General features: G+C 34.0%; 1 protein-coding gene and 1 long non-coding RNA gene across 3 annotated transcripts; both read left to right on the top strand.

Moving 5' to 3' along the window:
- The first annotated feature begins 9432 nt into the window (after positions 1–9432).
- LOC116350944 lies at positions 9433–9885 on the top strand. Its single transcript, XR_004202060.1, has 2 exons — positions 9433–9676; positions 9740–9885. It is a non-coding gene; the product is annotated as an uncharacterized LOC116350944 (long non-coding RNA).
- Positions 9886–10770: 885 nt separating this feature from the next.
- On the top strand, positions 10771–14076 carry LOC116350667 (angiotensin-converting enzyme-like). 2 transcript variants are annotated; one of them, XM_031782542.1, is made up of 12 exons: positions 10785–10871; positions 11086–11149; positions 11305–11366; positions 11507–11707; positions 11791–12010; positions 12083–12425; positions 12504–12665; positions 12728–12951; positions 13023–13365; positions 13437–13577; positions 13650–13822; positions 13897–14076. In XM_031782542.1, exons 3-12 carry the CDS (start codon positions 11325–11327, stop codon positions 13938–13940), a joined length of 1893 nt encoding a protein of 630 aa, XP_031638402.1. In that variant the 5' UTR covers positions 10785–10871; positions 11086–11149; positions 11305–11324; the 3' UTR covers positions 13941–14076. The 2 variants fall into 2 exon arrangements, with proteins under 2 accessions (XP_031638401.1, XP_031638402.1); XM_031782541.1 differs by lacking the exon at positions 11086–11149 and having other exon boundaries at positions 10771–10871.
- Positions 14077–20783: the final 6707 nt, after the last annotated feature.

Below are 20783 nucleotides of genomic sequence, written 5' to 3'. Positions count from 1 at the left end.
GATTCACGTACGAAGAAATCGCTTCGATGGTTGTAAAGAACTTTAATGCCGCTATTAAAATCACATGAAATTCCATCACTCTGAACATCACTCAGGCGAGTTCAATTTCGAAACTCAGTCAGAAGTATTCACTTCAATAAAATTCAAATGTATTGAATTCATGCCTGTTCAGTGTTCACAGTCTTCATCTTGGGTGCTTGGAATCTCTTTTTTTTTTCAACTTTTTATTCACTATTTTGTAACTCTGGCGACAATTATTTCTGTATGCATGTCGCCTATCTAAGCCGTCGCAATCATCTCGAATGGAAATGAATAAATCATCTCGCATATATATAGAGTAACAAGCGGAAAAGGCGAGAAGAGAACTTGTCAACGATAAAATCAAATGGTGAGATGCATGAACGATGAACAAATAACCAAAACCGCAGCAATGTAATAATCTTCTTATTCACAAAGAATTGAAAAGAACCAAAGATCCATCACCACATACTGCACACACACACGAACACATGCACACATTGACATAGCAGCAACGAATCAATCGTGGCGACATAGGGAAAAGTTCTCAGACGCAATGGAAAAAAAGTTTCCGGCATGAAATATGAGAGATGATTTTGTGTATTCTGCTTTGGTAAACAAACGTATTGTTCGGCATGTTGTATGTATAATGTACGTATCACAGCACTTAGAAAAGCGTGAATGCATTACAACAGCAGCCGATGAGAAAAAAATGATTCCTTTTTTAATTTCTAAGAAACGCAACCACATTTCCATTTTGAATTTTGCATGTTTCTCTCTCTCTCTCTCTCTCTCTCTGTGTGTGTGTGTGTGTCTTTCGTCTTAACATTTTCAAATACTGAGAATATCAGCCGTCTTTTTGCTATTGTTTGAGCTTTGCTAAATTCACTTTTTTACTTTTTGCTTTTATTTCGATGACAAAAAGAAAATTCTTTTACTTTATTTTCTGGTTTCTTTGACCCTGTCATTGTTCAGCTCTTTGTCGCGATTATGCTAAACATCACCATTACATTTTTTTTTTCAAAATGATAAATTCGGTGCGGAGCGAAAGTAATGTGCAAATAAAAGTTTCAATCGCCTGATTTTTTTGTCATAAATCAAATGGATGAATGCAAGCAGTGAAGCTTCACGAAATTAATTTTGTAAATGGATTTAAATGGTTTATGCGTGATGTCATCGGATTTGAAAGTTGGACGGATGTGATTAGTGTTGCCGCTTATAGGCGATTACGATTGTTTGTTGTAGTAAATAAAATTGATGTACAATTGGTAAATACAAATGCAAGGATATTGGATTCAATGACCTTAGGTCATGTTTATCGTTATGCAAATTTATCGAGCATTTTTATGGTCACAAAATTGAATTCCAACAATTTACAAATACTCCATGAGAGACATCATTATGTCGAAAAAAGATATGAAAGGCGAAAGCAATAAAAAAATATATATGAAAAAGAACCTTTATGGAATTTTTCCAATTGAAGAGGTTCTTTTAGGGAGAATCCAGGCGATCAAATAAATCGATAATTTCAATGTATATTCTTCAATATTTGCCAAGATTTACCGTATCATTTGCTAAGTTTCCGTACCAACCGAAGAATTGAAAAGTTATAAACACAATACGCAATTCGATGGATGCAAACGGGTGAAATGAAAAGAACATAGATTGGAGACCATACAATACTTTTCATATCGAGAGCAATTTACGCATTTCACCTGTACGAACAATCATGCCGAAGATTATGAGGGAAAGTTTTTTTTGGTGTACAGGCATAACGATTGAAGCAAAGTTCATACGACGGATCAAAAGAGAAAGGCAAAGAATAGATAAAAACCATGAAAAACGAGTGTACAATTTAATTTAAGCTCTTTCACATTTGTCAATTCACTATTCAATATGGGTTTTTTTTCTGGTGCGATATAGGCGATGCATTCAATTGGCAGAAGCGCACACAATATACCTGATATGAATGCGAAATGACGCAACCAACGAAAAGCAATGAATAAAACTTGGCTCAAGTTGTTCAAAAGTATTTTTCTCGAACGGGAAATCAAGTCACACACCGTGATGATCTTTAAACACTTTTCACCCATTGGCATACTATAAAATCACATTTGTATTTTGTATTGTAATCAGAGTGCCAAAGAGACCGACATTTCTGTTCCACTGACAATGACATATTGAATAATATAAAAGGCGACACGAATAAATTTGAATGGAAAAATCACCAAGTAAATCGGGAAAAAAATAGCGCAGCATTGAACGACACTCAAACGGTTTGACGCAAATTCGAATTGTTGAAAATTCGCAATACGACAATCGTTGATTACATTTTAGTTCATACTCACACTAACACACACACACACACTAAAGAATCCATTTTACTGCACCGATTCGTTTCGCATATCGTATGAATCTCGCACTGTCATAATGGCAACTCTTTTGTTTTGGAGATTATGCAAAATACTGTCACCCAATTATAAATGTATGTGCCATTTGTTTGGTGCTCACTGCATCATTTCCACCATTCAACAGTTCATTGAAGCCGTTTTGCTTGAGAGACTCTCTCACATACTCGTTCTTTCATTCAAAACTTTTTAGTAGAATTAGCAACAATATGACTGTGTAATTCAGTGCAATGCTTATCGCAATGGATTCGAGTATGTTTTAAAACTATCTTCTTCATGGTGTTTTTGTTGACATTTTCATTTTCAATCGTTGTTAATCTCCTTTACACAAAGTTTTCATGCTGGTTCCACACTCAATTCTTCGCGTTATTTTGTTGTTGGTGATGCAAGTCATAGTTTTCGATTTGCGTGTACTCAGTTTGTCTACCGATTAGAAAACAAATTTACGCAACAATATATTTGTGTCGCATTTATTTTATTGTCATTCATTTCATCTAATCTCTCGAAATGCGCTTCGGATTATTCACTTTGTTTGCAAAATTTACTTCACAAACTATTTAAAATACCATTTTCAGTTTCAATTATTTCGAGTAAATGTATGTTTGTAGTGTGCTTTTTATCTATGCATATTTGTATCGCTGAGAATTTAAATGACTTGAGAGACTCACTTTTCTGGGAATTTCCATAACCATAATCGAGAGCAGAAGGTATGCCATTTTCATTCTCAGCGATGCACACACGCACGTATGATGCTCATTTTCTTGACAGTAAAACTGCATAATGATATGAGAGTGGCTTTTTCCGTAAGAGGGTGATCATGAATGGTTGCTGCGAAATGTTGTGTACTATGTTGTTTTATTGCAAAGTTATTACTCGATTCCAATGGAAAGAGAAACTCAACGGAAGGAAACAAGCTGTCGTGATACATACCGTTCAGCGGTATGACAAAAGGTATGCAAAATGCGAGCGACGGCAAACATTACTCGTCACATATGCATAGAATTCTAGATTGCATTAAGAATTCACTAGTCAAGCTCGACCGGAAAATAAATTGTGTTGTGCGTGTATGAATTATCATTTAAATTATTTCCTTTTGCTTTTCAACATATAAAGTCAACAGCATGAATACATTATATTCAAAAAATGGCTAGACCATTTTTTCATACCGAATAATACTCTGTAATTGGCATAGTTTAACAGAAAAATGAATAAAAATAATACAACCATGACACGATAGTGATATATTTGTAATGTAACCAATCTACACCCAGATTGCTTGGTCATATTTTCTAGGAAAATGCCAAACTATCCCGTTTTGTTTATTTCAACCGATTTCGACAAATATTTGAGTCTATTAAAGAACAACTATAAAAGGTCTTCCGCTACAAGTTTTCGCATTTTCACACTAGGAAGGTATGGCAATAATGACATGCAAGAAATGTGTAAAAATATTTGGAAAGTGTTGGGCAAAGTAAGAATGCAAAAGGACGATATTGGTCTTGTTGGCGTTAAGATGTTCCTATTTTTAGAGAATATCTATAGGAGAAATGTCGATTTAGAATGAAACCAACTCTCGACAAAATAATAGTATTTGATGCCGGAGAGAAGATTTCCACAGGGACTCGTTACACGAATCGATATGCGTTTGTGAATGTTGCAGAAAGTTCATTGGAATGGTGTTTGTGTTGCGAGCGAACGATATCGTGCCATACACTCACTTCATGATAAGTTTATACGATGAGCGCAATACGATATAGTTGGAGTGTTTGTGACTAAAGTTTCAAGTGTTGTGAAGACATGCTAAAAACCAGTTTTATGCTTGTCAATATATTGTCGAATTACGACACATTCAACAGAAAGCATAGTTTTGAACGGATTCATAAATTATACGATCTACTTATTTCCGTTTTCATTTCGTTCAGTGTCTTTGTGTCGCACCATCATTTTCCATTCATTTCCTGAGCCTTTATATGTCTTACTTCGGGCCACACTTCTTGATTTCACTTCATTCGGATAAATTTCGCGTGAATGTTTGAGTTCGATTTAAATCTGTCTGACGTATATATGTGTTTCTCAAATGGTTTCACAAAAGGAACGAGAGAAATTTGTCGAAAAAAACAGGAAAACCCTTTAATACGTATTCATATGATATTGGTAGTTTTGACCCGCATACTCACACACATACACGTACTACACATTTTGGACAATTTTCTTTCATCAATTTTAGCAGGATGGAGGTTGGATCAACACTGATGCTTTTGTGCCAACGCAATGGGATGATGTTTACCACTTCTTATTGCTACTTAATTCCAATGCAATGGTTTTTATCAACGCAACCACCAAACCAAACGGACCAAGTCATCCACAATCTATTTATCCATATGTATCCTTTTCAGTTAAAGATAGAGAGAGAGGGCAAGAAACTTGAAACGTGAAAAACTCGATACAATCGCTTTGAATATTGTACAGATGTTCGGTACGTATAAATGCATACGGGTTGAATGGGAAAGGTGATGGCATAAATGTGACTATATGTATGTGTAAGGACAAATAAAAAGCAACACCATTTACCAAAAACATACACCCAAGGTATAGTAGCAAAAAGAAAACGAAAAAGAAATTATGGATTTCGTAAGTTTATGTGATGAACTTGCTTAAACCAACAGTAAGTAGATTTTATGGTGATCGTGCCGAAGAATTTTCTTCTTTTTATTTCGCCTACCTCATATTTATATTTGATACCACACTCTCTGCTTCCCTTCTGTTTTCGTGTCTCAATTCAGTGTCGAAGTTTGTAAAGTCTCAATTTGATGTTTGATATTTTGTTTTCGGTTATATGATACAACTTGATTCCATGATGAAGGTATTTTAATAAAAACGTACACAGACCCGAGCAATGTCAAACCATGTGAAAGACATAGTACTATCATGTTATATTGCCACGAAACCCTACTATATCCTATGTGGCCTTTCTTTGTTCGTCTTGTGCCCCAACAGCGTTTGTTTCACGTGATATTTATTGCTTGAACTTTGTGCGAAGCTAACATTTTTCTCCGCATTCGCATTCTTCTCGTCGGTTGAAAGTGAAACATTATTGGAGTTCATTCCTTCAAGTATGCAATCGATAAAGCTAACAAATCCAAACTCATTTGCTTACACCACCGAATCTAGTTTCAACGCATTGAATTCCTCCCCCAGTTTTTATAGTTTCATGTTATTCTTTTTTTAAATATATTTTTTTATATTCGGGAATCAAGTGCTCACTTATGAATTAAAAGTAGACAGTATATAAAATGTGCTCTATTCGAATCGGATTAAAATTCGTTCAGACCGGATTAAATTATGTTGACTTGTCAGTTGACACGGACCAACTGATGGTTCACTGTAAAATGCGCTCATGCCCAATGACTGGAACTAAGCAATATTAATGGCTAAAATATATTGTGGTTGTATCGTTTCACTTGGATTTTCTTTACCATCGTTTATGACATCGAACCAATTCGAAACTTTCAACTCGGTGTGTTTGAAATCAATTAGAAATTCATATTTTGACTTTGCAAGACATGCTTAAAGTCGTGGAATGGAAACAATTTAATCTTCTTACTGCACATAATGTGGTGTATGAAAATTCCTCTCGTTATTCGATTAAAATGTTCTATTGTAAAATGATACACACACATATACATGGACATTCCGTGAAAATGTCAGTTCAAAATAAATGAACAAAAGTCCATAGTGTATAATCAAATAATTTGTAATTTTATAGCCATTCCAGTGCAGCACATTCACTCCACTACAGACAATTTATGATATTTTACACATTTACTGGCATGCACAAGAATAACGAATACGAAAACGGCAACCATCCATAAGTGTGCCGCATTCGAATTGCGGCATCGCCTTTGTTCTGCACCTCTCAATGTAAAATAAGCAATTTGGAAAATGAGAATACTGAAAGATGCAGCGGGCCTGAAACAGTTACATACATGGCTGGGAAGCAATATATACACGAAGATGGACATAACGACACTGGTGCGATGAGACATTTTACACGGTTTTCATCTATAAAGTGGCCGAAATTGTTATTAGACGGTTTGGAGTCGTTGACCAAATGGTAACAATGGACGCAAGCAAAGAATGAACGAATTGATGGCCAGTGTGTACACACAAACATGGACCGATGAATTGGACCGGTGATTTTGCTTATATTGCTCTAGCATAAAAGCGTTAATACCAATAGCAATGAAAAAGAAATTCAAAGACGTATTAAACGATGAACAAAACGGGACCATTTTACACGTGTATATTATTGTACGTGCGAGCGATGTAATGAATGATCGTCTTGAATTTATGATGCACCATGCACAAAGGTGTGCGCACTAATGTCTACTGATTGCAAAAATGCCACATGCTCTCACACCTATGTTGTCAAATGTCGTTTAATGGACCGGCTTTAATGTTTCCACATCAAAATCGTAAATTATATGTGTTTCTTCGTGTCCATACAGCATTTCGCTTTGTGTATTATAAAATGTCCATGCTATTCTGTAATTCAAAAAGGTAGGGGCTAGCCCAAACACTCACAATTTACTTTAAATCTTAATAAATATTTCTGGCGATAGGACGAATGACGATTTTCAAAGGTTTCTGATATTCGAGTTGCATTTCTCCATAGAACCATTTACGGTTGACGCGAGACATGTGAAACCAATTGTATTGTAGTCCTTTGATTGTCCCATGTTCCATTTCTTAGCTGTTCACCATCGGCATACGTTATCGCTTCGTCCATTCAAACTGAAGTAGAACATTTTTATGGTTTCACAGTGAAGAACGCACAGTAACGTTGTATGGACTTGCAGTCATTGCTTTGCAATTTAAATGGTGATGGTGGTTGGTGTCGGCAATGCCTCGACTCGGATGCATCGCTATCAAAAACACAAAACATTCACCACAATGGGATAATTTCGTTCTATATTGTTACATGCGACATAACACAACATACAATCGCTACACTCCGTTCCGTTGGATATCTTTATCGCTTTCTCGTTCGTTCACTTCGAATTTTTGTTGGTTTGCACGAAACATTATTATTATTTGAGCTTTCTTAATGCCGTTCATCGTATTAAATTGCCATTATTTCTGTCTACAACCTATCAGTAACAGATAATTTATATGCTTTGCTTCGAAAAAAAGAACAACGAATGCACACAAATAAATCAGCACATTATGCACAGGCAATATTGTCCGGATGTGTTTATATATTATGCGCAAATGTGTAAAGTGTGCATTTTTCATATGTTTACTCATTCCACTCCGTCAAATTTCTTCCACATTTTTCGGGTTTTTCATGTTGGTATATTTCTTGAGAACATATTTTAAAAAGATGCCTACTTACAACATTATTATTACTATGGGCCATGATGTTGTGAAATAAACAAAATAGCTACACTGCAGTTTTATATAACTGAAAATTCAAGCATGGGAAGTTTGCTATAAAAAAGCAGCAATCATTTCTCATAATTTTAATTATGAATGCGTTGCCATAAACTCGCATGCATGCTGTGCCAATGTTCTATCGATCTCCACATGACATTGTTGTGGCAGAGCGCTATTTTGAATTATTACCGCTTCTTTAGTAAACAAGGCAATAGATTTTACTGCTCCATTTCTGTACCGCCATTTTGTAGGCATTAAATCCTCCTTGATTACTTCAAAAACCAACAAATTCAATTTGTATAAGTTTTACTTTGTGTGCCGTTTTCAACCACAACCTCAGGCCCGTTCGCAAACGATTTCACATCGATTGAACCTATAAAATACACTTCAAACTTATCAAATGCAATCAAAAATGTCGAATATGCCTTTTCTGAAACTGTCATTCAACTTTTCACTACAGAATTCCATTAACTCTCTCTCTTTCTCCCACACAAATATTTGTATATTTTGTTGTATTACACGCGCCTTCCCAGAGTAAGAGCTTTCAATGTGCTTCAGCACTGTTAAATGGTGAATTTCTCAAGAGCTCTCATAGCTAGCTATGGATGTTCGGAGAATTTGCTTGCGAAACTTTACTCGGATAAATATCTGATTAGTTTGTTAACTTTTATATGAAAATTAATCAAAACATAAACATTTTAATTTTCACGCATCGCACTTTATATGCATGAACATCAGTATCAGTATTTTCAAAATTGTATATTTTGTTGATCGCATAACATCTTCAAGTGATTTACAAATCAATTAGTACACAGTTACTTTGATGAGCTCGGTGATATATTGCCACGAAATTGTGAACATTAAAAATCGTGCAATTATTTTTCATTCTATTCGCCAAACATAAAAAATCATCGAAATCGAAGTGTACAAATTTAGACAATTTATCAGCTGTCTACACAAAAAAAACGTGCAAAATGAAAAACGAAACCATAATCGACTTTGATTCCATATTTTCAGAATATTTCGATGGATTTCCAATTTATCAATATATCAAGATACTTGATCTACCGCCGTTGTTTTTCGTATTCTTTGGAGTGTTCGGTGTTTTGATTCTACTGTGGATTTTTCTAATTGTGTATGGATTGAATAATGTTATTCGTCAACATGCAACCGAACTGTCAAAAGCATCAAGAGAACGAAACGTTTCATCTGAAAGACTACGTGGTAGCATGAAAAACACCAACATAAATGACGCGCATGGAAACGTTTATGCACATCTACATACAAGACGACCAAAGCAGTGAATGGAATTCATCTCTTATTTGTCGTTTATTCGAAAGTAGAAAAATCAAAATGTGTTTACCGATAAACAAAACCAAATATAATATAAAAAAAGTAAAAAAACCTTTGTTTCTTTTGAGATTAAAATTCCTTGAATCATTCATAATTTGACATGTCAATGTGAACTATATTTTATTCAGAACTTATTTTTTTTTGCTTCAAAAACAAAACTATGTATGCGATGCGAAATGTGTCAAATAAAAATCAGTTATTAGTTTGAAAACAGCAAATCAGTCAAGATCATTCGCACATATATAAGAAATATGGATTCTATAATAACACATTTAAAACACATGTTCGGACACTTTGAGTCAAAATGGATCGCACTTACGAATTTTCCCAACTGGACCGCAGTACCGGCATTAATTGGAACGATTACGCTAACATTATTGGTATTAAAAAAAGTTGCACTATAACGTAGCAATATTCCGAGAGGCAATGACAAGTGAAATGTTACAAATACCACAAAAAAGGTTAGCAAAGTAGAGTTTTTTGTGTGTTAGTTGATTGAATTTCATATATCTTTTCACTTCTAGATGACAATGAACTTTATCGTCTGAATACAATTTTAAGAGACTCCGACACGTCGTCGGCGACAACCATGAAAAATATGTGATGATTTGGTATTTTGTTTCATTAACATTTGGAAATGCAAAAATAAAAATTCTAGAAAAAATTCCAATTATTATCGTTTTAATTTGAGAGAAATCGTTAAGGAATGTTTCTATAAAATATTAAAGAGTATCAATTGAAAATGAATAAATGTTAATCTGAGATCGCTATCCGCTGAAATCGTCTGTAAGTAGGAAAAATATCTGGTGCAATCAGACATTTTATTGAGATATTTTCAGCCAGCTGAACCAGTTCAGGAAGCTGAAGTCAGGCGTTGAAAGAGAGTGAAAACCTAGGTGAAAACAATAGAAGTGATTGTAGCAATGTAAGTAATCATAACAATTCCTTCTATTGTTTTCACTCCGTTTTAGTGCCTGACATTAGCTTGCTAAGCTGAGTCAGCTGCCTAAAAATATCTCAAAATAATGTCTGGGTGTAATTAAAAAAGTTAATTATAAATCAAATTGGCTATTGTGTTTTGATAGTTGAATAAACGTTTGATATAAATGAACAGTTGTGTCATGATTTTTGTTTATGTTGAAAATAAATTTCCATTCACTAGCTGCATGCAAAATTGCATTTTATAAAAAAACACATTCAAATAACAAAAAAATCATGAATTAAAATTCGCAGAATACATTGTCGAATACTGTATTAACATTTTTACATCTTTAAAAGTCATTAATGTTTATAGTTGATTTTTTTTTCTTTCTTCGACCAAACAGAATCGTGAGTATATAACATACGAAGGTTATCAGGTGACGTCACGGCAAATTACTTTATAGAACATACTTATAATTTTTTATCAACAATACATAATGTTTTTTACATACGGTATACATATTTGAATGTAAGATTTTTGGTGTACCGTTATGACAAGTTTAACGACTATATATAGCAAATGACAAAATTGAAATACTATAAGAGTATGAAAGATTCGAATAAAAGATTTAGTCGCAAATCAGACATTGTTTAGTAAACTTCATTTCTCTACAAACTTCTCATCAGATCATATTATTGTGAAATTTAGTTGCTTGGTGGCTTTTATTCTAACCGGTTTGTTTTTTTAAGTGTATTTTTTCATTCGTTCTGATTTTTATCCACATTTAGTCACAAGTATATGCTTTAATAATATTTTGGTACATTCGCTTACCTGTTTTGGCCACACCGTACTCTCATTATTTTTTTTATAAATGTATCCCACTTACATTTGAAAAAATCTATACAGTGATAAACATTTTTGTATAATATACTCGGTATATTTTTTCAGTGTTGTTCAATTTTAGTTGAAATAGACGATAATAATAAATAACTACCACAACAATTTAATCAATCAGTATGACGAATTCACGATAAGAAGTTTACTTAAAAGATTACATAACTAATATCAAAATAAAACTTATAAAAAGCGAAGAAGGGCAAACGAAAAATTATAACTCATTTCAAATCTATCTGAAAAAAGTTTTAACAGTTTAATTATAATTATTAGGCTTATTTACTACGGGCAACATGAATTACGTCGTAGTGCTTGCTTGTTTAATATTTAATGTGGTAGGTTGACAATATAAATATATATTCACCTATTTTCGTCATATTTATATTCAAAATTAAACAAATTATTTTGATTTATTTAAAACACACGAAAATCTCATTATTATTCCATATTTATATTGTCATTTTCGTTATTTAAGTTACATTCGGTCCAAACTTTCGATCAAAATATTGAGGAGGAAGAGATTCGAGCAAGAGCATTTTTGAATAATTTAAATAAAGAACTCGTAGAAAAATCAAACAAACTGGTCGTGGCAGAATGGAATTTTTCGTCAAATGTTACAGAAGAGAATGAACAAGCAAAGGCTGCAGTAGCTGCTGAAACTGCTGAATTTCATAAAGTTCGTAGTCTCTTTGGGGATTTTGATAAAAACAGTAAAAAAAAAATTAAAATGTGATAAATATAAAATTTGTTATGTTGTAGGAACAAGCAAAAGAATTGTTAAAATTCGATAACAATGCATTCAAAGACGAAGACTTGAAGAGACAATTTAAATTATTATCAAAGCTTGAATATGCGGTGCTTCCAGCTGACAAGTTTAAACAATTGAAAAGTGCCATTAGCTCTATGGAATCTAATTATGCAAAAGTACATGTTTGTTCATTTACAAATAAAACAAAATGTGATTTGCAGTTGGAACCAGGTATTGTTAATAACCAAAGAACATGCTATAGTTTTTAGTCCAACCAATTGATATTTTATTCCAATTTTAAAGAACTAACTGAAATCTTAAAAACCAGCAAAAATCCGGAGGAACTTAAATATTATTGGGAACAGTGGTATGATTTGGCTGGAACTCCAACGCGTAAAGATTTCGACACATATTTGCAGCTGAATAAGGAGGCAGCAAATTTAAATAATTTTACATCCGGCGCTGAAATGTGGTTGAATTATTATGAAGATGAAACATTTGAAGCACAATTGGAGAATATTTTCAAAGAAATTCGTCCGTTGTATCAACAATTACATGCCTACGTTCGTCATTCTTTGAAAAAAACATATGGCGAAGAGATTGTTGAGGATGGACTGATTCCGATGCATTTGCTGGGAAATATGTGGTATTTAAATATTTCGCTGTTTTTTTTCTTTGTTTCTATTCACTGTCAGAAGTTAAAAAAAAATCTTTTTTTTAACAGGGCACAAAGTTGGGATAACATTTACGATGACACTGTTCCATACCCCAGTAAACAATCAACAGATGTCACCAAGGAAATGATTGCCCAAAACTATACCGCTTTGAAAATGTTCAAATTGGCTGAGGAGTTTTACGTGTCGTTGAATATGAGTGCATTACCACAGTACGTCTTTCATTAAAGCATTCATGCATTTGATTCAAAACTAATTTATTGTTAATAAATAGGTCATTCTGGGAGCAAAGTATTATCGAAAAGCCAACGGATGGAAGAGAATTAGTTTGTCATGCTTCAGCTTGGGATTTCTACAAAAATTCAGACGTTCGAATCAAGATGTGCACTGAAATCAATGGGGAGGCTCTTGCTACTGTCTTCCATGAAATGGGACACATTTACTATTTTTTGCAATATGAACATCAACCAGTATCTTATCGTACAGGTGCCAATCCAGGTGAATATCAAATTATCAAAAACACTTTAAAATCCATCGACATCTCAACATTTTCCCCAACATTCATATAGGTTTTCATGAGGCTATAGGAGATTTGTTTGCCTTATCAGCGTCGACACCTAAACATTTGCAAAAAATCGGTCTTTTGAAAAATTATCAGCCTGACAACGAGACCAAGATCAACGAACTTTACCGCGTGGCATTGGATAAGATAGCATTCCTGCCGTTTGCCTATTCACTCGATCAATATCGATGGGCACTATTTCGTGGAGAAGTCAAGTCAGACGAATATAATTGTAAGTTTTGGCAGATGCGTGAAACGGCATCGGGCATTAAACCTCCAGTACAACGATACAAAGAAGATTTCGATCCACCAGCAAAATATCATATTTCAGCTGACGTCGAATATTTACGGTAAATTCAATCGAAATTCATTTAAATAAAAAACAATTTGAAGTGTAATAACATGGTTTTGTCTTCGTTAGCTATGTGATATCGTTCATTTTGCAATTCCAATTCCATAAAGGCGCTTGCACTTTGGCAGGAGAATATGATCCAAATAATGCGAACAGCGCATTGACCGATTGTGATATATATGAAAGTACAAAAGCCGGAAATGCCATCAAGTAACTTTTTTCGCAATATTTTTTTTTCAAAACTCCCTTTTTTCAATTGGTTTAATTTCTGGTATGATTTAGGGAAATGTTGTCATTAGGACTATCGAAAACTTGGCCAAATGCGCTCGAAATTGTTACCGGCCAAAGAACAATGAGCGCATCTGCTTTAATAGAATATTTTAAACCTCTCCAAGATTGGCTCGAGAAGAAGAACAAAGAAACTGGAGCTCATATTGGATGGAAATCGGAATTTGGTAAGCTTTTTTTCAAATCAAGAAATTGATTGGTCCAAATTTATATAAATAATCATTTTTTTCCTTCGCTACAGAGTGCCTGTCAAAGCCTGATGCGGAAAAGCCAAATGGACCTTAAATATTAATGATTAACATTTGTTTGTGTCTGTCATATTATAAAAGGCTTGATGTCGAAAGCATTACAACAGTACTTAAACATTTACATTTTCAATAAATGAATAAAGAAAGATAAAATCATTCACAATAATAAGTTTTATAATGAGTTTCTTTTTATGTAGAATTTCCATTATAGAAGAATTTAATTTATGTAATAAAGCAGAACATTTGAATTTTCTTATAACGACATTTGATATATATCACAACAATCAGTTAAAAGAAGAGCTAGAAATCGTCTTTGGAGTGCCACATACAATCAGTTAACAAGTACAAATAATTTACTGAATTGTTTCTACACTAAACTGCATGCTTCAGTCTGAATCATTTGATTTCAACAGAAGCCAAATATTATCTGATTGAATGTTGTTGCGCTGTTGGAATTCAATTGCTTAATTGCAGTCATCTCTGCTAACGAAGTGCTATCCATCATTGACCACCGTTTCATTTAATATTACCACTAAGAATCTTGTCCATTTGGAATTTGTTAACGTTTACAAACAAATTGGTATTTATATATATCCTGCGGTGAGGAATTAATTCAGAATGACATTAATTAATTTCGTCTGTTACAAATTACCAAGCATAAATGCAATTCTTCATCCAATTCAATTCACATTGATGCAATGCTATGCATTCTATGTAATGGTAAGTGTAAAAAGAAAACTACAATGCCTTTATTCAAAGAAATCTCATTCGATGTAATATACTACAAAATTCATTTTACAGTTTCCACTTTGGCACTTCTTTAGTCCATTTGAGGTAGCCTTTCAAAGCATGAAAGCATGATGCTTGACAACCTGGATTTCACATTTCGGTTTTCATTGAGATTGGATGCCGTGATGAGTTCGGTTGCCATCGCAACTTTAATTTGAGAAAAAGGAAATGAACGTTACTCATTGACACCACATGAAAAACGAAGTTCAATAGAAACGCAAAGACAAAAAGATGGACGAGCGATGTGGCAAAGCTCGGTGGATTTATGCAGTGTATTGCAACAGTTTGAAAGAAAACCGCACAATTCAATTTAAATTCAATGAAAAAAAAAAACAAGTTCAACACGAAACTTTTCAAATAAAAGAAACTATTCAAACTTTGCAGTGTTCACTCCCATGCTATCTCCTCACCACAATTTCGTATTCACTTTTAAACAATGCCGAGACATCGACTTGTCTAAATCAACCCGCAAAGAAACCATAACACTTTTCGTTAGGTTCGTACATTTCTTTTTGTTCACCGTTGACCGAGTGTTGTTGAAATTTTTTGCTGATTAAAAGTTGTGTTTAACTTTGTCAGGTCGCGTGTTTGGTATGGTATAAATGCATTTTTTTTGCATTCATCGTCTTAGCTAGAAGATAAGTGGGTGCTTTTTATCGATTCAAGTATTCCAGCATAGAAATGAAGTGTTACATCTATTTCCACAACTTTAGTCTATTTCTTGGATTTTCATTTGCACCTTGACATCAACAGCCATGAAACTTGTTAAAAGTCGTTTGAATGCAATGTCTATACGAACAAAAATGTCATTTGCTGTAGCGTGCACATTGCACAGCACGGGAATTGAGTGTACTCAAATAGAAACACCGTCAAATTAAATAAAGTATTAACTTTTTCAAGAGAAATAATAAGCAATCGAAAAGGAAAAGTCATTGCATTCACCTCTATATGCTGCGCATTTTCATTTAAAGTAACAGTATTATTGGTGAACAAGAGTCCAATGGATGTTATTCAGAAATTCATTTTCTTTTTTCAGCAAAGGGATTGTTCATTATTATGTTATCATAGACTAATGAAGTACATCACACATGTCATTTGTTGGATTTATCAATTGAAATGCTATAGTTCTTGACAGTTCACTGCACGGCATCGCATGCCAGAGGTATTAGGTGCCAAATTACATTTTTCACATCCACTTTCAACACATTTTAATGATGCAATGAATTTCGCATATAATTTTGTTGGCGCATTGAATGCGTAGATATTCAAGAAAAATAATTCACTCTTATAAATTTCAATCGTGCAATGTTACGTAAAATCTTGCTTTTTCGCATACACCCAGTGCGATTCGTACAATGGAATTTAATATCTTGACAACGGAAGAGAAATGTGTTACAATATTGTAAATTTTTCCACGACTGTATATATTTTATAATAGAAAATTGCCATGTGAAACGTAATTGCGTGTTTTGTGTTTCCGTTTTCTTCATCTGTCAAGTTAAGGATTTTAAGTTAAGTTTTTATCACACCATGAATGTGTTACCATCACCACCATCACCCGTGTCGAACAAAGTTGAAGCGTTATTTCGGTTTTAAAGAGAAAGAGCGGAAGCGAAAAATAGTTAACAAATAAAATCAAAATTGCTCGACTGAACAATTCATGCTGACTTTAATGTACGGCATAAAGTCAGGTATAATTTGCGATGCACAGTATTAAATCAAAAACACTCGCCTTACTGTTAGATGATTTTTCGACGATTTGACATGCCAGCAACCAATTCATAACACAAGCAATAGTTCTCTCTCTCTACAATAAATCAACACCTTGAACACATCTCTCGGAATCGCTCAAGAACATTTACCTGCGATCAATCGGGGACCGAAAGAAAAGAAGATGAAAACCCACATTTTCCGTCTGCACAGTATTCACTTATTAAATTGCATGGAAAATTCTCTACCAGATTCTTTATACATACAAAGCAACGATTCATTTCCTCTTGACGACATGTCGTTCAGTCAAAACGCATTTCAAAAGTGATTTCCATCAATAACATATGGAAAATTCCACGTACATTACACATGAAATTGCAATATTAAATGAACAATCGCAAACGTAGTTATCGTAAAATTCACTCAAATAAATAAATTCGGAGCTGATTTCTCGTTTTTCTCCGTTGTGCTTGTACTATGCTAACGAAAAATACATGTAAAATGTTGCAAATGAAGAAAAATAAAACAAAAAACAGTACTCTAGTATGCGTGCGTGTGCTCATGACGAACATTGCATGTGTGTGTGTAGTCACGCGATCGGTGAAATGTTGGTCCTTAGAGTCGCTGAGTGAAAAGCAAATAAGCGAATTTTGGATTAGGTAGAATGAAGACCGGAATTCATGACCATCAACACGACACTCAACGTGTATTTTTTTTTGGCATGTTGCGTGCGTTTACAGGCCGGGCATAAAAATCCACATCCATCGAAACTAAATTGAATGAAATAAAGAGCACACAAAAAAATTACCAACAAACCATAAAACACATCGCGAACACAGTTTATTCGCTTCGTTTGAGGTAATATGCATGCACCTGTGCTCTCTCTCTTCCTGCACTGAATGGAATTCACACAAACGTTCGCTTCCGAATGCTTCCCGATGCATTCAAATATTAAATAAGTGTCGTTGGAAACGAACGGGAAAAAAATGAAGAAAACATGTACAGTATGAAAACTATACGATGTGCAGAAGAGTTTTCGTTTGTATTCCTTTCTTTTTTTTTGTTATGTTTTTTCCGCTTTCTTATCGAACTTTTTTTCTTGCCTGTTTCTTTTTTGTTGGTTTTGGCTCATTTCCGCTTTCCGTCGAATTGTTTCGGCGAAATTCGCTATTCATAAGCGCACGTTCGCCAAGTAAATTTATCCAGTTATTATATTTATGTTTATTGTTATTTCCAGTTGGTTGTTTCTTTAGCCACACACGTCTGGCCACAGTCAGATGAAACTTTTAAGCGGGAAGGAAAATTAAGCGAATACATTGGAATTGAACGCTTCAATACGCGGAACCAAGACACACAGGGAAAAAAATGAAAAGAAACTCAATTCAGGCGGGATTATTGATCAACAATAAAGTTTTACTAGAAAATTACACACATTAATTTCGACTAATGGCTCAGAATTGGAAGTGTTGAATAGATGAAGTAACAATGGCAACATGAAGAACCCTCAAAAACATTTTTTTTTTATTATAGATTAGATTAAAAGTGGATTACATTTTGTGGCGTTAGTACTTGTAGATCGTGACACAGAGCAATAGCTTTCCAAGTTCGATGCGCATAGATATACCGTGTGCGAATGAGTGAACACAGCACATGTTGTATTTCAACAATTTTCGGTAATTTTCGAATAAGATCGTAAATTAAATGTAATTACTTTTTAAATATTTCTCGACAACTCTGAGCATGCTAGTATGGTAGGTTTTTGAAGAAAAAAAAAACCAACGAATCGACTCCGTTCACCGACCTTGCGGAACATACATTAAAAAATATTCACGCAAAAGTTTCCCCCCATTTAAAACCAACGCGCAGTGTCGACGAAACAATTTCATAATTTTACTAATGAAAAACCATTTAATACAGTTGTCGAAGTTTACTGTTCATATTTTTTATTTCTTTAATGGTGCTTGTTATCTTGGTATTTGAAAATGTGAAAAGTAATTTGATGAAAGATTGCTAAGAAAATATTGTGTCCCAAATTGCAGAGTCTAATTATTGTGTGCATGGTTTTTCGATTGATATCGTTAAGAAGTGCCCAGAACTGTGTGACTGAAATATTCATTTGTGTGAATAAATCAATACCGAAAGCGGAAAGCAGACATTAGGTTTGAGCTATGGATATAGCGGCTGCTATTTCATAGCTGCTATTCATAGGCGCTATTTATCTCGTTTTAATGCATTTATGCATATTGTGCGTTATTTTCTACATCTCTCTCGTACTCACATTCAAATGTACAAAAGAATAGTAGGCTATGATATTCCTACTCGGTGTTACACACAGCACACGAATTAAATAGCGCCTATGAATAGCACCTATAAAATAGCAGCCGCTATATGCATAGCTCGAGCCTAATGTCTGGCGGAAAGAAACAGCAAAAATTTGACTCACACAGCCAAATGGAGAAAAAATAAGTAGCACTTTCATCATAAAATGGAAATTAGTCGAAATTAACGGTTCCAGATTTTGCAAAAAAAAAAAACCAAGAAGGTATAGCCTGAACTTATAATTGTGCCAACAAATTACGGAACTAATGTGCAACGCTCTGTTGAGCGTTCTTACTACAAAATCACCGTTTCACCGCGTACATAACATATGAATAATAAGTGAAGCAGCCAAGCCCTATTAAATAAAAAAAAAAAACGTGAAAAATACTTTAAAGAGTGTTTTTTTTTTGTTTTAATGCGAATCAGTTTCCTTTGTTGAATTTTTATATTGAAGTTTCATGTTGAAATTTTATCATCAATTTTTTTTTTTTTAATTTTTTCCATATTCTCTTTAGCTCTTTGGATCAGGATTTATTTTCCATTTTCTCACGGTTTGAACTTTCACAGAAATAAAAAGTTTTTAATTGAAAATGAAAACCCTTTTTTTAAACATTTATATCCATAGAATAACGATTCTTTGGTTAAACGGTTTTTTTAAAATACACATAACTACGTAAAGAGTTAATAAAAGAAACTTTAGCTGTACTTTTATTGACGTTTCTGTCCTCATCATACGATTAATGTGCGGTCATAATTCCTTTCAATTAAGTTTTATCGAGCAATTTTGTATTTCGATCGGTAATATCCGATCCTGACTATTAAATTAAAAATAATTCAAATTCCTCCAAATTTCTCTGAATCCAAAATCGTTCGAGTAATTATTATGTGAAGAGTAACATTGTTTCAAATTCAGATGTATTTGTTAATGAGCAAAATCTCATTTGTTTTCACTGTCAAAAATCTTCATGAATACAAACCATTAATTTACACAGTGTATCGTGAGGTTTGTGGTAGGGTGACTCTATGGACAGAGATAAAGTAAGTTCGTAGCAGCATTTTTTTGAAGATTGATTAATGTTGCGTTGTCATTTTGGTTGATTTTGTATATCATGACCACGAGAAGAAAAATAAAACAAAATGTTGGAAAATGTAACAAACTTTTGTTTCGTTGTTGATATATTTACCAACCGAACAACAAGATAAAAACATCATGGATAATAGCAGTCGTATCTTGTTCAACTATGGCCACCACTGTCAGAGAGAGAGAGAGAGAGAGAGAGAGAGAGAGAGAGAGAGAGAGAGAGGAGAACACCAGGTGAGGTAAATTACGTTAACAAAATATGAAAGACAAAACGACGAAGAATTTCATTTTGCAATGTCGAAGAAAACTCCCTCTGAAAAATCTGACATTCCAAAACAAATGCGCCATTACTTTGGCCGAGATGAAATGAGGCGAGAACGCATCGCAGAACATCCATGATTTAAGCGAAATAAATTTGGAATGAGAATATAATGCGTTTAACAAACAAGCGCGTACGCAAAAAAGATAATAACATCGAAAACTTACTACTTCACAATATTTACCTTTGTATTTTTGTAAATGGCTCTTGTTTTGCGCTCTTTTTCTTCACATTTTCCTCACGCCTCATCTTGAAATGGCGACGAATCTCACTTCAACGGAAAATCCGAACAATGAATGAATGAACATACTGAAATATCGAGCGATGCTCCGAACAAAAGCGTCGGAATTAAATAGCGCTTTGAAACACATTTTTTGACGCATAAAAGATCCAGTTCATATTCGAATACAAGCTCTTACAATCTCTATATGCAATGCCGTTACAAACAATCCAACATTCAACACAAAAAAAAATCTGAAGAGAACAAGAAATCGCGATGTACAACAAGATAACGGTGCCAACCGGAGCTCTACTTTATCATTTTTCAATGTACAAGTTGCTCATTTGTTTTTCACATTGTGCGCTTTGGTTGGTGCTCTTTTTGTGGCCTTTATGCTTGGTTTTGTTCGTTATGAACTCGTACTAGTCTCGCTTTTTATGCG

Source organism: Contarinia nasturtii, unplaced genomic scaffold (genome assembly GCF_009176525.2).
Source record: "Contarinia nasturtii isolate CC-2019 unplaced genomic scaffold, AAFC_CNas_1.1 Cnas_scaffold_4311, whole genome shotgun sequence".
NCBI classification, from domain to species: domain Eukaryota; kingdom Metazoa; phylum Arthropoda; class Insecta; order Diptera; family Cecidomyiidae; genus Contarinia; species Contarinia nasturtii.
This window is presented reverse-complemented; position numbering and strand designations above follow the sequence as displayed.